General features: G+C 23.2%; 4 protein-coding genes across 5 annotated transcripts in view; 1 reads left to right on the forward strand and 3 right to left on the reverse strand.

The window, feature by feature from the left end:
• Window positions 1–20203, forward strand: part of Adsl (adenylosuccinate lyase) — a 30622-nt gene that overhangs the window by 7320 nt on the left and 3099 nt on the right. Inside the window, exons 2-5 of the mRNA XM_015324776.2 lie at window positions 18700–18903; window positions 19015–19297; window positions 19570–19721; window positions 19802–20200. Coding sequence (XP_015180262.2) covers window positions 18700–18903; window positions 19015–19297; window positions 19570–19721; window positions 19802–20200 — 1038 coding nt within the window. The remainder of the gene's footprint in view (window positions 1–18699; window positions 18904–19014; window positions 19298–19569; window positions 19722–19801; window positions 20201–20203) is intronic.
• LOC107068440 (uncharacterized) lies at window positions 2295–6673 on the reverse strand. Of its 2 annotated transcripts, none has more exons than XM_015324813.2 (4): window positions 6299–6673; window positions 4941–5089; window positions 4431–4616; window positions 2295–3317 (listed from the first exon to the last, which is right to left on the reverse strand). In XM_015324813.2, the coding sequence occupies exons 2-4, from the start codon at window positions 5028–5030 to the stop codon at window positions 3090–3092; spliced, it is 504 nt and encodes a 167-aa protein (XP_015180299.1). In that variant the 5' UTR covers window positions 5031–5089; window positions 6299–6673; the 3' UTR covers window positions 2295–3089. The 2 variants fall into 2 exon arrangements, with proteins under 2 accessions (XP_015180299.1, XP_015180290.1); XM_015324804.2 differs by having other exon boundaries at window positions 6493–6672.
• Window positions 13776–14331, reverse strand: LOC149031059 (uncharacterized). The gene is made up of 3 exons (XM_089176839.1): window positions 14191–14331; window positions 13970–14108; window positions 13776–13888 (listed from the first exon to the last, which is right to left on the reverse strand). The coding sequence occupies exons 1-3, from the start codon at window positions 14329–14331 to the stop codon at window positions 13776–13778; spliced, it is 393 nt and encodes a 130-aa protein (XP_089032965.1).
• Ssk (smooth septate junction protein snakeskin) lies at window positions 16096–18052 on the reverse strand. The gene is made up of 4 exons (XM_089176821.1): window positions 17884–18052; window positions 16962–17168; window positions 16679–16798; window positions 16096–16604 (listed from the first exon to the last, which is right to left on the reverse strand). The coding sequence occupies exons 1-4, from the start codon at window positions 17932–17934 to the stop codon at window positions 16503–16505; spliced, it is 480 nt and encodes a 159-aa protein (XP_089032947.1). The 5' UTR covers window positions 17935–18052; the 3' UTR covers window positions 16096–16502.

Raw genomic sequence — 20203 nt, forward strand, 5'->3', positions numbered from 1 at the left:
AAGGGTTAAAATACATTAATTTATTGATATTCTAAGGGTAGGGGGTAACAAAATTTATTTTTACCGGAGTGAGAGGTAGACTCTTAACACCATATTGAAAAATGATTTCCAGACTGGTGACAAATGCGTAAATACCGTTTAAAATAATTAATAACAAGCAAACGATTGTAGGTATTGGTGAACCTGGTATAAAAATTATGTAAACTGCCAGAAAAAAGAGGAACATCGAAGTGATCTAAATCAATAAGAAAAACAAAACAAATTTGTTTTCTGAATTAATTTTCATTTTTGATGAATCTCAGGAAATATTTTACCTTATCTACCTTTACTTACAAATTCAAAAACCCTGATAGGTTTTAATACCGACGTATAAGGAGTGTTGTCTTCTTGATAAAGTAGCTGTTTCGATTGGTCATCGTTCGTAGGTTCTTTATCTGATTACAAAGATAAAGAGAATTGTTTTTGCAAAAGATCATTTCGTTTTTTTTTTCATAATTTTTATTAATACTTACCTTGCTCGGACATACTTTAATTACGAACTAACATGAAATATATATTTATTTGAATCCTTATGTCAAATAATTCTTTACCAACTTGTGTCAATGTTCATTCATTTCTTTTGTTTTTTGTTTTTTTATTTCTCTTCTTTTTCTCGATCACACGGGTTGGCTATGGACCAATGGTTTTTTTTTTTTTTTTATTTAAAACGATAGCTATACTTGTATTTAAGTTATTATAAAATTTTTTATTAGGTCATTTAATAAAAAGACGAATATTTTGCAATTGATAGAAATAAAATTTTTATTACAAATAAAAACATTATTTAAACAGATCATAAAATTTTGTCGTAAAAATTAATTTGACAATAATGATTCGAATAAAAATAATAAAAAATCTTTTAATAACCGTATAAAAAAATTAAAAGAACATCGATTAGGTATAAAACAGAAGTAATCACTGATAACGCAATGGTCGTTATTAGTCTCCAGATTTCTCTAATTTCGCTTTTTCTAGTGATACTAAAAATTTGAAAGGCAGCTAGTAACAATAATACTGCACCGACTATTCCAAATAGAAACATCTAAAAAAATTAAAATTTATGATTTATAAATATGTTAAAAAAACAATCACTTAACCCATTACCCACCTATGGCCTTTTTTGGGACGCATTATCAAATTTTTTTTTATAATAATTACAACTTCAGAATGAAATATTAAAAGTTATGAAAATATTACAAATTCTCATTATTTAATTTTAAATGAATAATAAATATTATAAAATAATTTTATATATTTTATATATTTTTAATAATTTATATATTTTTATTATTATATTATATTATTATTATAATATTATTAATATATTTGCATATTTAATTATTTATTTATTTTATATATTAAAAAAAAAAACAATTGTTGCATAAATAGTTCTATTTGATTAGTATGAATATTATTATACAGCTAATTTAATTTAATTTTTTTTTTTTTGTATTTTTGTATTGTGACGGGTAATGGGTTAAATTATATAAATTATTGAAAAATACATTTTTATTTTAATATTAATAATAATAAAAATATAATATATATATATATATATATCTAGATAGATACTTTGCAAAACCAACCGGTGTTTCCGATATTGGATCTCCACCAAATTGGCTGATAATGTCAATAAAAGTTATGAAGGTAAATGAACCAAATACCAAAACTAAAAGAACCTTGTCCGTTTCTGTATAAGGTGATCCGTAAATGATCGTATAAACGATTAAACCAACGAGGGAAGATAACAATGACTAAATCATTGACAAAAATAATCTAGTAATATAGTTATAAATTATTATTTTAAATAAATATAAAAAATACTTACGAATTGTAAGAGTCTTATGGGTTTTATTATCGGTATGTGTTCGTAATCGTCATCGTACGTTGGTCTGGGTTCATAATATGGTGGTACATTGTAAGGGTTTGGTATCATTAATTAAAATAACTCAAATTTTATTTCTTTTTTTAATTTTCATCTCCCAAATAAAACTTATATTCGCGGTAAGTTAAAAGTAAATTGGATAACCATTTAACCATAATCAAACATATTCGATTGAAATGTGTTTTTTTTTTTCAGATCAACTTGAATGTAGCTCGAGATTAAATTAAATCACATAATCGATATTAATGTTTTATGAATTTACAAATATACGTGTAAATGTAAGATTATATATATATATGTATCTTTTTAATTTTATTTTATTGTTTGAATTATATCGTACATATTATTTTGTTGATAATATTTATTCATGTCAGTGAAAAATATAAGTGTATTTAACATAAATTGTCTATTACTAAATTGTACAGGTGGTCAAGGTGCTGCTGTGTGTTAGATAATTTGATATATATATGTATATATAATATTTAAATAATTATAATATATGTATAGTAAATATTACAAGTATTATAAACGATAGCACGTTTTTTTTTTTGTAATTTCCTAATATTAAATTTGTTTTATATAATCTTTGATAATACGCATAAAAATACGTAAAAAATGTTTTTTTTTTTTTTTAAACTAAATCTACAGAAATATTTCTAATGTTTGATTTTACAAATTATTATTATTATACTTAATAAATTTGGACGGATTCATTACATATATATATATGTATATAGATATACGTTCTTATGTATTAATTAATTACGTAACATTAAGATTTCTTACAAGATATATTATTTAAACTTTGGACTTTAGCGTTGTACAATAATTGTGTTTTTTTTTATTTTTTTATTTTTTTATATTTATTAAAATCTGAAAACTCTAAATTATATCGATATGCGCGAAAATGTATAATAATATTATTAAAAAAAAAGAATAAAAAAATTATTCATTTTATTGATCGATAAAATGCAAAATTAATTAAAAAAATAAAATATGAATTTAATTTTGACATTTGTTTTCTTTTTTTTTTTTTACGAACACATATGGTGATAATTCATTTTGTTTTTGTTGTTTCATTTTGATCAAGAATAATCTTTCTTAAAAATTATTAACGATTATATATTTGAAAAATAATACTTTTTTCACGCACATTTGTTATTTCTCATGTCTTAGTCGAAAATTTTAAAATTAAAAATACTTCAGCAACGAATGCTAATGCATTTAAAAATACAAAAACTGCAGAAGATATTAACATGTCCATGTATTGTTTGCTCGGATATATTTCGTTATTTATACCATAGTATGGCCTTTGTATGTTACGCCAGTTGTGAACGATTAGGCTACCAGCAACTATGTGTAGAATCGCACCCAACGAAGCAAACAATATCATCTGTAAAAAATTTACGTAATTGATTAAAATACAATCAAAAGAAAATGGAAATAATTTTAACGTATTAGAAAATATCAAAATTATTTATTAAAAAAAAATCAACATTGTTTTTGTCATTTAAAATTTATAAATGTAAAACCTATTTGATTACTCACAAAAAAAAAAAATAAATAAAAATCATTTCTACGTATTATAAAATATCAAAATTATTTATAAAAAAATAATCAACATTGTTTTTTCCAAATAAATTTGTAAAAATAAAACCTATTGGATTACTCGTAACAAGGAATTACGTAAGATCGGTTATATACTTTCAAAAGCGTAATTGAAAAAATCATTTTCTCATAGATTGTCGTGTTAGTTTAATTATTATGAATTACAACATCTCCTTGTGATTATGTTAATAAAAAATTCTTCATAATAATAATTTAATTGTATCCTTAACCTTGTAACGTGTGAAAATAACTGGAAAATTGAACTACCTGTATGGAATAAAAATATTCAAAATAATTTGTTTCAATTTCATACGAGATTCTTTAATTCATTGTCTAATTAATTAAAAAATAAAAAATAAATGTTGAGATCTTTTATATTATTTTCATAATTAGTAAAGGTGGAAATAAAGAGACAAATCAGATAACTAATACATTGACAAACTAAGTGCATGAGTCAAATGCTTTAGCAAGTCTCGTAAACAACAGGTTTTTTTTACATGATGTATTACGTTATAGCAAAGTTCCTTCAATCGTCCGTTAAGTGTGCGCCGATACTACTATTACATCCGTTGGCATAACTAGTCACGAAGGATACGAGATGTTGCTTGTAAATAACTGTATGTGTGTGTTAGACCTTGATGCGGTTTACTAATTATTATCGTAAACGTCTCGCGTGGTTTTAATAATGAGTCAGCTGTATAAACTAATCGACAAAAAATTTCTTCTATACACCTATGATCAATATGTGTGAATTATTTGTAAAAATCATATTATAAATGAACAACTCATATAAATCAATTTAATTAAATAATAGTAATATTGATTATGATTATGTGTTTCTGAAAGTATTGATAACGAAAGTATGAAATATACAAAAATTATTAAGAAAATATTTTACCGTTCTTTTTGGCAAACGATCTCCAAGTAAATGGCATATAATGAAAAGTGTATTTATCATAACATAACCGGCCACTGTGACATAAATGAAGGCTGCATCGTCTAATTTAAATCGTGTCTTGTTGAAAATTCTTTGAAAGGAATTTAAAGGATCTACCATTAATCCAATCGCGAAGATGGATAGTATCTGTAAATGTTAAATTTATTTTGTCAATTATTTTTATTTCACATTATTATTTAATTCTTATATATATTTATAATTTTATTATATATTAATTTATATAATTTATATATAAAAATTTAAATATTATATTATTATTATTTACATATAAATATAAATATAATGTAAATAAAAACAAAAATATAAATATAATATAATAAAATAATGTATATATAATATTTATATAATTATATTTATATTAATATTTAATTTTTATTAATTTATTTTTAATTACTATAATTAATATTTATATATAATTTAATTTATCAATTAATTGTAATAGATACTTACGATTTCGACAACTTTGAAAGCAACCGTAATATGTTTTGAGATTTTACTTTCCTTAGGAACTTCAGGTGTTCTTTGTGCTTCATCGGCCATTCTGACCCTACGATGTTTTCCTTTACCGTCGCCCAGCTTGGATGATTACTAGATCCAACCTTCAACAACGATCGATATCTTTTATTATACCTTTTCGCGAGAAACCGAATTGTCTACAACCCCCTACGAGACATACGCAGTGATAAACATCATTAAACCATGTTGGGGTTGAACCATAAAAAAGGGGTTTGAATATTTCATTGTAAAAAAGAACTTTTCAAGTTTTCATAATACATTGCACAATAATTGTTCTGTTATTGAATTTTTTTATGGAATTATGTCGAAACCATGCAATTTATTTTTTTTTTTCCGTCAAAATATTTGTCATTTAAAAATAAAAATAATAGAAAAAGGGAATTTTATTCAAAATTCATGTAATCTAATGGAAATTTGATTTTCTTAATATTATAAAAAATAAAATTTCTACAATGTACATTTTTATAAAAATTACTTATTTTTATATTTTTCTATAGAATATAAATTTTCAACCAACTCTTATCATTATCAGTAAGTCATTAAAAATATCATTATACGTATGAACTAAAATGATAACGTATTTCAAATTAACTGTACAGTTTTAACATATACCATTAACAACGACTTGTTTCGATGGGAAAAGAAAATAAAAAAAAAAATAAAAAAATGTTATCTATAAAATGAAACGATATAGTACGAAAGAAAAGTAGTTTACAGATAACTACAAGATAACGTCATTCGCGTTTCCCACGAAACTTAAGAAACCCAAAAGAAAATAAAAGAGAGAGAGAGAGAAAAAACTAATTACGGGAATTATCTAAAATGTATTAAAAAATTAAGCGTGACCATTGCGTTCTCGGTTGTCGTATCTTTTTTTTCAAAATAATTTTAAACCGAAAAAAAAATAAAAATCAAAAAAATAGAAATAGGGTCGTTCTCATATAGATAAAAACGTCTAATTAATATTTTAAAATACTTCGTTCGTACTACTACTACTACTACTATTACTACTACTACTATTACTATTACTACTATTACTACTATGCCTGACCTATGCTACAGCAATTTGTTCTCATTCGTAGCACCCACGTGTTATCGATCAGACTATATTATCTAATTTTCATAGTTTTTTATAGTCTTACGAACAAATGAAAATTATCTACTATAATTAAACATTTAAAATATACATAATATCCAATATATATAATAATATATATATACGATAATACACATTATATTATCTATCATATAAATAAACATAGAAAGAGAGAGAGAGAGAAATCATGACTTACCTAAATCACACGTTATATTTAACTAAAATTATTGTGCAAAATATTTTCACAATATAATACAATTTCTATGGATTTATCAATGACAAATTGATAACCGTATAACAATTTACTTTCTTCTTAGAAAAAAAGAAAGATAAAGAAAACTAATTGAAACAAATACTTATTTATTTGAATTAATATAATTTTTCACTAACCGCGTAGGTTTCAATTTCTTTAGAATTGTCAGAAAGGTGTTTTAGTTTTGTGATTTTTTTTTTTTTTTAAACGGGGGCGGAAAGGGAAACTTTCAACGAAGAAAACAGAAACACCACACACTACTATGCTTGGTAGAACGCACAAGTTAAACTGGAACGCCAAGCATGACGCATTGAGTTCTAATGCTGTATAAACGACGTAGCAAGTTCGAAACCGAAGCGCTATCGTCGTCGTAGACGACGTAAACGACGACAACACAACGATAATTTTAAGCTTCATTCACATTCGTCACACTAATGGGGTGGTATGGAGGAGGGAGGAAGGGAAACCACATCCTCGAAACATACGTTTTATTATTACGTTCAGGTAAAATCGTATTTTACTGTTCTATCATGCGATTAGACAGTAAAATATTTCATTGATGTATTTATCGTGTGTTACTACTTTAATACATATTTACAATTGTTTGAATTAAATAATAATTTTTGTGTTAGATTATCATATCGTGACAAATTATATATGTAATACATTTGATAAAATTCATTTCATTGACGTATTTATCGTGTGTACTACTTTAATACATATTTACAATTGTTTAAATTAAAATCATTTTGTATAATAATTGTTTTCTTTTGGATAATTAATAATTTTTGTTATATTATTATATTGTAATAAATTACAAAATATATTTGATAATCTTTATTCTATTTTTTGTTTGTTTTAAGTGTGGGTATTTAAATATTACACGTGTATTTTATAGAATATTTTTAATTATAATTTTTTATTAAAAAAACTCAGTCAATTAATTTTGCATACTAAATGAAAATAATCGACTAGTGTTTTTATTTAATTTATGTAAGTATGTAAAATATTATTTGTTTTTAAGTATCCATAGCTTGGATAATATTGTGCAAGCATGAATCATTTTTTTCTCAGGTTTTCTTTTTAAAAACATACAGCGTGTATAGTTCACAATCGATTGTGTCACATAAAAAGTAGAAAGAACTTATGTTAGTTATTCTTATAAACGTATAACTTTCCTATATCATTCGTTGAATCAATTGTATGAAAAGAACAAAAATCTAATCTTTTAATAAAATGATATTTAAAATCATTGATTTAATTTAATTTTATTAAAATACAAAAATATTTCTGATCAGATAACGTTTAATTTAAAGAAAAAATTTTTAAATATGTGTGATACATATGGTAATATATTTTTCATTTTGGTATTCAAAATAATAATATCTCATTTTATGTGATATTAAAAAGAAAAGAATGTAGATATCACCGACATACCCATGGGTGTGGTAATCTTCCTAAATTGCTTTTGAAGATGTATTAGTTAAAAGATATACGTCCTACGACATATATGATTCACCATAATCTTTATAAATGTAGTACTTACTATAATACATTGTATGCACATATGAATGCTTTCTTTTGTAGGATGAAATATTTCCATTATTATTTCTACAAAAAAGTTAAACGATAGGGTACGAACTATTTTTTAATTGTAAATTATTTGTTAATAGAAGTATATTGAATTTTTTATTGAAATTTCTATCATATACACATATATCACACACATGATGATCAAAATATAATTCTATGATATATAATTAAATAATTATTAATTAATTAAATATATTAATATGTTTATATTTATATTATTATAGATATATTTTTATTAAATAATTAATTTAATAAAATATATTAAAATAATATAATTTTACATATAAATTAAAAAATATAATAAATTTATACATTTATATATATATATATAACATTATGAAGTACTTTAAAAAAAATATATTTATTATTTTAATTTAATTAAATTATACAAATATATTAATATAAAATTAGTTGCAATAAAATTCATCGAACAGGTGCATAAAACACGTCATTATAAATATTTTAATAGAAATCGTAAGTTAAGCAATAGGTAATAATTAATATGACTTACCTGTATCTTCATCACTTTAACTATACTACGCTCATATGCTAAATAGTTGAAAGTAAGCTGTTAAAGAAATAGTACATGCGAGTTATATCTTTTCTTAAGCTTATGTGAAAACACACCCACACATAGATATAACTTACTCACAAACTCAACACGTATTTTACATACATGAAAAATACAATAAACACTTTATGTTATTTATTAGAAAAAGAAAAGAACTAAAGACTTAAATTGTTCGTCTTTGACATGTTAAAAAAAAGATAGAAAGACTTGGTAAATATTGAGACAGATCGTTTTAAAGTCAATTCACCTATAAATGAAAATGGCCTCGTATTAATAAGCTATTTAAATGATAAATTTCAAAGTATAAGGTTATTCGTTAAAATGAATACGTTGTATATAGATCTGTGTCACGATTGTTCACTATATTATCTATCTATCACCATTCCTAAGAAAATTATAAGGCATAATCCATAATAAAAAGAAGTTTTATAAAAATCCAATAGGGGAGCCATCGATTTAATTAAATTGTTATTTCAATAACCAAAAACAATTTTAATTCTAATATAATTTATACAAATTTATATTTATACTATTCTACAGATATTTATCATATTTATTATATCTTTTATAATATAAATAATATGCGAATTAACAAACTTTTTAAATTTTTTTTATTGTATTTCATATTTAAGGAAAATTTAGTCACAGTGAAATAATGGTCACCAACAACCGAGATTTTTTCCATTTTTTTTTAATTTTTTTTTTTTAAACAGGAAATGGAGATTAACCTTGCAACATGTTAATACATAATTTTCATAGCTGCAATATCATTGTGCAATCTGCTTCAAAAATAACCTATGGATATTCATCGTCGTAGATATGCGTTTACTGTAATGTAATAAAACGTGCAAACACGCGTTTAAAATAAAAGCAATAAGAGGAATAGAAGAGGAATAGAAACAGAAAAAACGTATGCAGAAACGAAGCATATATAAACATATATATATATATATAAAACATACAACAATAATATATATATACATATTATATAATACATAAGTCATCTTATTTCAAATAAGAATAATTATAAATAAAATATGAATAATTTCACAAATTATTATTTTTTAAAATTAATAAATTAATATCATTAGTTTGTTAATATGTTACAATATTATAATAATAACAATTTTAGAAAAAAAAATTAAATGTTATATTCATTGTAATGCATTTATTACTTATTATCAAGTAATATGATTACATTTGTTATTAAAATATTATATCAATCGTATCATCGATTCAATAAAGATCTGTTTAGTGTGTTCAAGTTCAATGAAACATCCTGTGTATTATTGTATATATATGTTTCCGTGAGCAGGAAAAGATCGCATGCTTCGGCGCGCGTAGAAGGCGCGGTTTGATCTTCATTGACGATTACTATTACTGTGTGCGATCTTCCTATTGGCCTTGAACCACTCACACTGGTTTCCTTTGTGAACATTTAAAAACATAGTAAGTATACATTTTAAGTACATCGAAGGGAGTCCCATTTTAATAACAAAAGCTTCTTTATTTTACGACGAGTTACATATGTTTCTTCTTAAGTATTTTTTATTTACTTAATAATTAATTTAAAATTTATTAGAAAAATTAATTCTAGAATTAATACTAATTTATATTAATATTAAATATTAACTCTAGAATTATTCTATTAATTTTAGAATAGAATTATCATAATTATTTATCTAACACTAGTATATATATATTACTTTATTTTTTAATTAATTAATTTATTTAATTAACTTATCTAACAACAACCTTTTTCATTATCATATTATTTAATTATTATTATATGTTATGTATTAAAATATTTTTATTTTTTTATTATTTTTTTTAGAATTGTATTATTTTGTTAGAAGTTAGAAGTATTGATTTAATTAATAGAGTTTTTGTAAATTATAATAATAAAAGTTATATATATATATATATATATTTTGTCGTCTAAATACGAGAGAGAACTTTGATAATGAAAATATGCATAATCATTTTTTATAATATCATTTATTTTGTTATTATTATTATAACAAAGCAAGGACTCGTTATATTATATGACCTCAGCTTGTTTCACACATCGAGAAATTTAAATCTCGTATTACTAGCTTCGTGCCCATAAGGCATGCCCTCCCTTATTATATTGCATGCAATTATGACTGGTAAACTATTTTTAAATTTAAGAAAACAAAACTCAAGTTTGCGTACGTGCTCGATGTAAAAAAGTATTTATATTTAATAAATTATGTTATTTATTTCATATATTATTTTTGAATAACAGAAGAAAATAAAGATATTTAATTTTTAAATTTTTTTCTTTTTCTTTTTATAATAGTAATGCAAAAAAAATTGCGACGTAGTTGCATTTAACCTTGTTAATACTGTATAAATCGTTTTCGTATTGATCCGTCGTAACCCATACCAACAATTTACTTAAATTTATTACTGACATAATTATGGCGTTAAAAAAACTTTTACGAACTTTTGACACGTACACGTAATATTATTAAAAAAAAAATAAAAAAAAACTTATATACAATACTTTACATTGATTTATATTTAATATCATTTTTTGGAAAATATTTTTATCGATTTATCATCTTATACATATATAATGTATTATTAATTTGAATTATGTATGTTTTTCTTTTTTAAATTAAAAAAATAATTTCGATTTATCATTGTATATATAATATATTATTAATTTGAATTTTACAAACCTTAGACACACATACGTAATACTATTATAAAAAAAAAATAGAGAAAAAGAATAAACGTTACTTTAAATCGATTTACATTTTATATCATTTTTTGGAAAATATTTTCATTGATTTATCATCTTATATATAATGTATTATTAATTTGAATTACGTATGTTTTTATTTTTTAAATTTAAAAAAAAATGAAATTTATATATAGGATTCTTATGTTAAGGTGAATTACTCAAGCGTGCATATAAGAATGTTCTTCCTTTCTGATTCACCAAGGGTTAAATTAAATACGACACTTGTAATTAACATGATTACGTATCCGGATCGTGGGTATTATAGTTAAACCGGTCATCCAAAACGACGATGCTCGCCATAGGGGTCAAGTGGATTAATTGATCTAATAATAAGTCGCGTGGCCAATGATTTTCAAGCACCATATGTCTTTTATTCGATGAAAAGATGTTCATCTACTTATCAGTTAATTTTCTTTCTTTTTCTTTTTTATCCAAAAATAAAAGTTTTGTTCTTTTTTGAAACATACACATTAAAATTAATTTATTTTTAATTCGTTGATACTCTTGATTGATATTTTTCTAATCCACGAACGATAACTACGAGTAATAATGCAATCGAATTTATCAAACATGCCAAAGCAACGATAAATTTTCGTGTATTGTTTTCTTGTCTGTAAAGAAAAAAGATATAAAATAATTATAATTATTATCATTAATTGATATTATATTTTATTTAAATTTTTTTACAGATTATTACCTTACAATTTGTTCAGTATTATTTGTAAAAATCATTGACCAATCTATTTCCATGATAAATTGATAAGAACAGCTAAGTATGTTTCCAAAAAAACCGATTACAGCAAAACACACTTCCTAATAGAATTTCGAATGAGTTTGACTTTTTTTTTTTAAATTGTAGATTAATTTTTGAATTGTAACTTACAAGAAAAACGTGAGGTTCTTCGATATACATTGCTAAAATTTCTGATAAATTTATGATAATGTAACCTGTTATCAAAGCAGGTATAAATATTCCAAAATATTCAGCACCAATAATTTGTGTATCAACAGGACGTATATAAGCTGCAGTACCAACTATACAGGCTGACTAAAAAATATATTTCAGTTTTATTAATGTAAAACATTTAAATATTACTTTTAGTATGGTTAACATATTATGATTTGTATGATTAAAATATTATGTAATATAATTTAAATAATATAAAATTATAAATATTAATTTATAAATTAAAAATAAAATTACAAAATATTATAATTTAAATTATAAAATATTATGTGTGTAAATATATTAAAATATATATATATATATATACTTTTAATAAAAAACAACAACTAAATACAGTATAATATTTTAATCATAATATTTTATATGTATATACATTATATTTTATAAAAAATTAAATTTAAAACAAAATTTCTGACTTTATTTAATTCTAAATTAATATAGTAACATACTAAAGAAAACATTTTACAAATAAATAATCTTCTCTCGGTCATATTTATTCTTAGATTACCACAAAGATCTCTAAATAAAACTGGAATATTTTCCATATTATTATTATTTTCTTAAACAAAAAAATAATTAATTATAATCATACAAATATTATTTATTACACCATTTATTGTAATGAAGTATGCGATATATATAACAATTGATTTCAATTAATTCGATGATTTTAATATATCGTTATATCTGTAGAATTGAAAATGTTTATTGGGAAGGACACACAAAAAATATTAATAAATAATTAATACAAATTGTATGAATTATAATTGAAATAATGAAATCTATTCGTGTACTTTTTTCCAACATTAATTTTGTTCTTAGATTACTCGAATGGGTAAGTAAATACATCAGATACAATAAACAATATAGTTTATAATAATAAGGTTATTTTTTTATCGTATTATCTCGTGCAGGTTCTTTGTTTATTAGGAATTATTTATTATCATCATACTCTTGGTACTAGTCAATTATTAATTCTTCATGGTTGGTTCTTCATTGCATTGTCTTATATTGTATCTTACATTTTGGAAGATCCTGATCGATGGGTGGTTAGTTTTATAAATGTTGCTATATTTAAGTTAGTTCAAGATTTTTAAGAAAAAAAATTATTTGTTTATTAATGTTATGATTTTATTTTAAGGAAGTATTCGCTATTGGAGTTTACGTTGTATTAATGGCAATCACTATTTTCGTAGATTTAACAGTGCATTCCATTTTACCTGCAATATTAGGTATTTATAATTTGAACAAACATTTTTAATTTAGAAATTGTTTTTCGTATAAAATTGTAAATAATATTTAGTATTTTTAATATAATTTTTACAGCTGCTCTTTTGATTGCTGATTTAGTGTTTGCAGTTGTAAATAAAGCATCATAAATCAAATTTCACGTAAGGATTTAATATTATTATGAAAATGCAACGAACAATATGTTGATTATAAAGAAATCAAGAATTATATTGTTTAAGGTTTTTTTTTATTTATAACAAAAATTTCTTTCGTTTGATTATTTTTGTCAATGTTCTGACAATTCTATTTCTTGTTCTTGTAATCTTGCAATCAAGTATACTCGTCTTTTTTCAATCCAAATTTTCATACAAATGTCAAACATCATTAAGAAGGAACATACTATTAATTATAACAAAAAAAATTAATCACATTGTTTAATATTAATAATACATTATAAAAAAATTGATAATTTGAACGTACTTATTAATACGATTCCAATTATTTTCTCATTACAATGATTTTGATTATTAATTATCGGTTTAATTGTATAATATCTAATGATACCTGATAAACCTGCTATCCAATATAAAATAATACCAATCAGAAAATAAGTGAATTCCTAATTCAAGAAAAAATATTATTACAATAAAATGTTCATATTATAATTTATATATTATAAAATGTTAAACACAAAATAATACCATAACGTTTTTATTTTTTTGAAAAATATGTGCTAAAATCAAGACTAGTAAAATAATTGCATAAGTCGTTGAATTTATCGAATATATTATCCATAACCATACTGGTATTGAATATTCTTCGCATTCCGATAAAATATTCATACAAACGCATGCTAAAACCTAAATCTTATTTTGTTATAAATATTATTACTTGTAAATTCAAATTTTGATTTGATAATTTACTTACCAATTGTATTATTTTTAACAAAAGACTATATTCTTTTAAAAGACGTTTTACAAAATTATTCATGTGTCAAATGAATTTATTAATCAATCTGAAGTTTATCACGGGTATAACATTAATTATGTAAACTATAAAAATATTCGTATAACTCATCAATTATGGTTGTATTGTCCAAATAAAATTTAAATAAACATTGTTTATAAAACCGAATAATGATCGAGAGTAACATCTCGACTGCAAAGGGTTTAATAATGTAATAATTCAAAAAAATAATCAACATATTAAAAATTAAAAAAAGTAAACTTTATTCTCGTATGAATTGCACGAGTTTTTTTATTATAATAATAATCATACACATTCATGCTTTAATTAAATAAATAATTATATTGAAATATATTCAATCATCAGCTTCAACAGGTCTATTTGCTTGTTGTTGTCTTGTTCCTCTACCACGTGATGGATTTGATCCTTTTCTTCCAGTTTTTATTATTAACAATAATAAATCGATCACTAGTATCACCACAGCGACTATTGATAAAGATAAATACAATCAATTTTAAAATTATAATAATATTTTGTTTTTGTAGACTATTACAATGATACAAAAAGAGTAATAATTATTTAAAAAAATTAATTACTAGTTGATAATCCAGCAGATATGCCGAAAGATCTTTCGTTGTGTCCTATAAATGAATAGTATTTTAATTTTTTAATTTATTTATTTAAAGACAAATTATTAAATAATTTATTTACTTATTTACTTACGATAAGTTCTGTTATTATAAATTGTAATTGTTTCATCATCGTCGTAATAATCGTGAACCAAAGCAAATGTACTAATTAATAACATTAGTATTGTGAATATAATCATGCAACATTCCTAAAAATACAAAATTTTATATATATATAAATAAATATTATAATATAAAAATATAAAATAAATTTAAAAAATATAAGAATTATTTGTATATATTTTATATAATTATAATTTTAATTATAAAATTAAATAATAAATTTATAAAATATTATAAAAAATAATAATTATATATTATTATAATAAATATAATTAATATATAATTATAGATATTTTATCCAAATAATATATAATTAATTAATTTTACTTAAATAAATAATTAATTTGCTATTAATTACCCAAATGAAGGTAGTATCAAACCACGTGTAACCATAAAGTATTATAACAATGTTTATAAATCCTGTATAAAAGTAACCAGTACCAAACGCGTAAAATCGATGACATGCAGCATAAGTATCAAAAAAAATAAATGTATGCATAATAGAATAGCCTAAACGAATACAAGGTTTATTATATTAATATTTATGAATTAAAAATATAATAAAATCTATTTATTGATTAGAGGTTAATTAATAATGCTCACGAAAACAATTATTTTTAAAACGAAATGAATGTTTTTCCATAATTCCTGACAACTGCGACCCATTTTATTTTATCTCGTGTACAAATCCAATTATTTTTCTTTTTTCTTTGACAATTCGTGTAATCGAGAAATATATTTTTTATGATGTTAATTTATTTTTGCAATAGAGATATCGATATCGATGGTAACGATCGATTTCAATAAATGAGGGAAAATTATTATACATATCAAGTGTGTTTTTGTTGTTGTTAATTTACTTTATTAATAAAAAAAAAACAATACATTTTTGTTTACATTAGAAATCGTGGGAAGTGATTTTGTTGTAAATTATTATTAAAGAAAAAAAATTAATATATATATAATCATTAACAAGTCATATGAGAAAATAAATGCACAAAAGATTCGATAATTTCATCTTACGAAATTCGTCACGCATGTTTGTAGTATAATTATTTAATAATAATGAATTTTTTTTTTAATCTTTGCATTAATAATCGTCTTATTTGTTATTATATGTAACGAAAAATATTTCAATGAAAGATGATGCGATTTTTAATACGATGATGTAATATATATATGAATGAAAATTATTTTGTGACATTATGATTAATCGTTTTTGATGTATCATTATGGAATGAATTAATTTTTTATATGAAAATATTCTCTCTTGTTATAATATTTGATAAAAACCATTAATCATATTCCTCCTTTGTCAAATGTCGGACACTTAATAATAAGTCCGTAAGATATAATACTCCTTCTATAATACACAATGAACCAAGTGCCAATCCAACCTAAAAAAAATAATTAAATTCATTATAAATAAATATTAATATTTTTTTTAATAATAAAATAAAAAAATAAATACCTCTCTTTCTGGTACTAAATATTCAAATTTATGTTCTGCTTGATATCCATGCCAATAATGTAAAGCTGTGCCACCAACTGCCAGGAACATGCAAAGCCCAAGGAAGTTCATAATAATGTCCTAAAAAAAAATAAATAAAAAATCAGGGAAAGAAAGATGAAAATATAATAATAATAAATATATATATATATATATATATATATATTTTATATTAATAATATTTCTAATATTAATAAAAAAAGAAAATTTGTTGAATAAATATTTAAGAACATTTTTAACTTACCACGAGACTTTTTTTGTGATTGGTTGTGCCAAAACAAAATGTAATTAAAACAACACCAGTATACAAAAAGAAACCAACGAAAACACCTGACCCGACTATTTCAACGTCAGGATTTTTATCCTCATTCAGATTCCATTTTCCACCAATTCCTAAAAATTCTCCAGCATATCCGGTACGATACAGGATGAGAATAATTAGGTTTATCACCTAAACAAATAAAGTAGAAACATTTGTATAATGATACACATATTTGTCTTATTTTATTTTTTATTTTTTTTATTTTTCTAGTGCTAATGTTAACTAATAAATAGAAGAAAGAATTTGGACAGGTAAAAATGTAGCACGTTAGTTTCACATTTTTGTGTATATCACAAACGAAAACGAACGGTATCGCCTTACAAACAACGTTTCTTATCGATAGCGAGTTGATAAGAAACAAAATGAATCACGAACTCGAGTAAATTTTTTTCTTCTTACAAATAAATTGTTCCACATTTATGACATTATTTGGTAATAAAAAAATATTTTTCATTTCTTAAATCGTGAATTGATAAAAAAAAAAATATATATATATATATTAAATTAAAAATTCAAAATTTGTTTCATTCATTTTGACAAAAACAAATTAGATCGATCTAATAAATCATTTTTATTTCTTGGTATAAACTTTATCAGATGTAGAATAAATACTTGTGCAATTATTTACTTTTTTTTAACTATAAAACTTCACTATTAATAATTTTAAAAAATAAATAAATAATTCATTATTTGTTTTTACACTTAAGGAAACACTTTCGCGCACTATGATGAAAAAAGAAAACAATCCTTTGAGACAATTATTTTTCATAAAAAAAAATCCCTGTCCAATGAAATTTTTGTTTTCATTGATAACTATTGTTGTTGTTGGTTGCATTATTCTTACCAATTTAAGAATTTTTATCGTAATAGATGCAATTGTTTCTACGGACACCATTTTGACGCCAGTTTTGGTTTAATAACACACCTTTCACGTTATGAAGAAAGAATAAATGAAATAGGGTACGAACAACGTTGTAACCTGTTCAACGTTTTTCATGGAGAAAAACCAAGCCTCACTTTATCTAATCAGATAATATCCTACGAGATAAAGAATAGTAGGGTACACCTGCTCATTCGTATGATTCGTATCTTCTTTTACGCACTGTTGTATCTTTATTTAATTCAATATGATAACGTGAAAAATATTTCTTTAACATTGCTTAACTATTATACTACGAATAATGAATCATAGGATCGTTCAATGATGAGCTAATTATATCTTTTATTACTATTATTATTATTGTTTTTTTTCTTAAATAGGGTTTACTATACAACGTGCTTTGCAGAACTATTTCGTTTGCAAATTAATTTAAATTGCAAACTATTGCGATTAGGATTTATAAAATATATTTTATAATATTGAATATAATTTAATATAAATTATATAATAATGTTTTTTTGTGTGTGTTCGAATATAGGATTATAGGATTTATTTTAATATTTATTTTTATAAATTTATTATAATTTATTACACTAATATATAATAAATATTATTTTATTGTAACATTAGGATTTATAAAATATATTTCTGTTCGCGCGAACATAAGCAACATAATATAATAGTTTATAATTTTTGAAAAATGATTGCATTGAATCATAGACTTCTTCTATCACAGGATTCAATCGAACAGACAATTTATACAAAATTTTAATGTTTCAGAAACTTGGATTGTCTATTACGCAAGAACAAATCAAAGAAATGGAGATGCACATCGATGATATCGATTTTGATGCAGCTGCCAAAGAAGAAAAAGCTACAAGACACGATGTTATGGCTCATGTGCATGTTTTTAGTAAACAATGTCCTAAAGCAGCACCTATCATTCATTTGGGTGCTACTAGTTGTTACGTTGGTGACAATACCGTAAGTATATTTTGTTTATTTTTCTTAAAATATAATTATATTGAGATTACTAATCCTGTATTTTTAATTAATTCTGTGATATTCATAGTAAAAATTCTTTTTTTTTTTAAGGATCTACTGTTACTTCGTGACGGGTTTGAAATTCTTTTGCCAAAACTGGCAAAGGTCATAGAAAATCTTAGCAAATTTGCCAAAGAACATGCTAGTCTTCCAACATTGGGTTTCACCCATTTACAACCAGCTCAACTAACGACAGTCGGTAAAAGAGCTTCTCTTTGGCTTCATGATCTACTGATGGACGAACGTGCAATTGTACGTGCTAAAAATGATCTTAAGTTTCGCGGTGTCAAAGGTACAACAGGAACACAGGCATCATTTCTTCAATTGTTTGATGGTTAGTCAAATTTAAGTTAAAATAATATTGTCAATATTTCAAATTAAGAAAGTTTGAATAATTAATGATATCACGAATAGGATAATTAACAATTTATTTATTTTTTTTTTAGAATATATTATTTATTTATTATTGTCAATATTTATATTTAAAATTAAGAAAGTTTGTGAATAGAATAATTAACAATTTATTTATTTTTATATTGTATATATTATTGAATTTATTTATTATTAGTTATTATATAACGTTAACGCTATTGTATCAATTTTTAGGTGATAGTGAAAAAGTAAAACAATTGGATGCACTAGTAACACAAATGGCTGGATTCGAGAAGCATTATTCTGTTACAGGACAAACTTATAGTAGAAAAGTAGACGTAGAATGTTTGAATGTTTTAAGTTCCTTAGGTTCTACCGTTCACAAGGTACACAAAAAAAGACCACACTTCTATAATTAAAACAAATTAATGTCTTTTGCAATATTAAAACGTGTTTTTGTTTTAAGATTTGTACGGACATCAGATTATTGGCTAATATGAAAGAATTAGAAGAACCATTCGAGAAGACACAGATAGGATCAAGTGCCATGCCTTATAAAAGGAATCCAATGCGTTCCGAAAGATGTTGCAGCATTGCACGTCATTTGATGACGTTGTTTAATAATACTCTTCAAACTGCATCTGTACAGTGGATGGAAAGAACATTGGACGATTCAGCCAATCGTAGGATTACACTTTCAGAAGCATTCTTATCGGCGGACGTTGTTCTTATTACTTTGCAAAATATCACCGAAGGTTTGGTTGTTTATCCCAAGGTCATTGCAAAACATGTGGCTCAAGAATTACCTTTCATGTGTTCGGAAAATATTATAATGGCTATGGTTAAAGCAGGCGGTGATAGACAAGTA

Source organism: Polistes dominula, unplaced genomic scaffold (genome assembly GCF_049000335.1).
Source record: "Polistes dominula isolate Pdom_NZ unplaced genomic scaffold, Pdom_raw_medaka contig_12, whole genome shotgun sequence".
In the NCBI taxonomy this organism is placed as follows: Eukaryota; Metazoa; Arthropoda; class Insecta; order Hymenoptera; family Vespidae; genus Polistes; species Polistes dominula.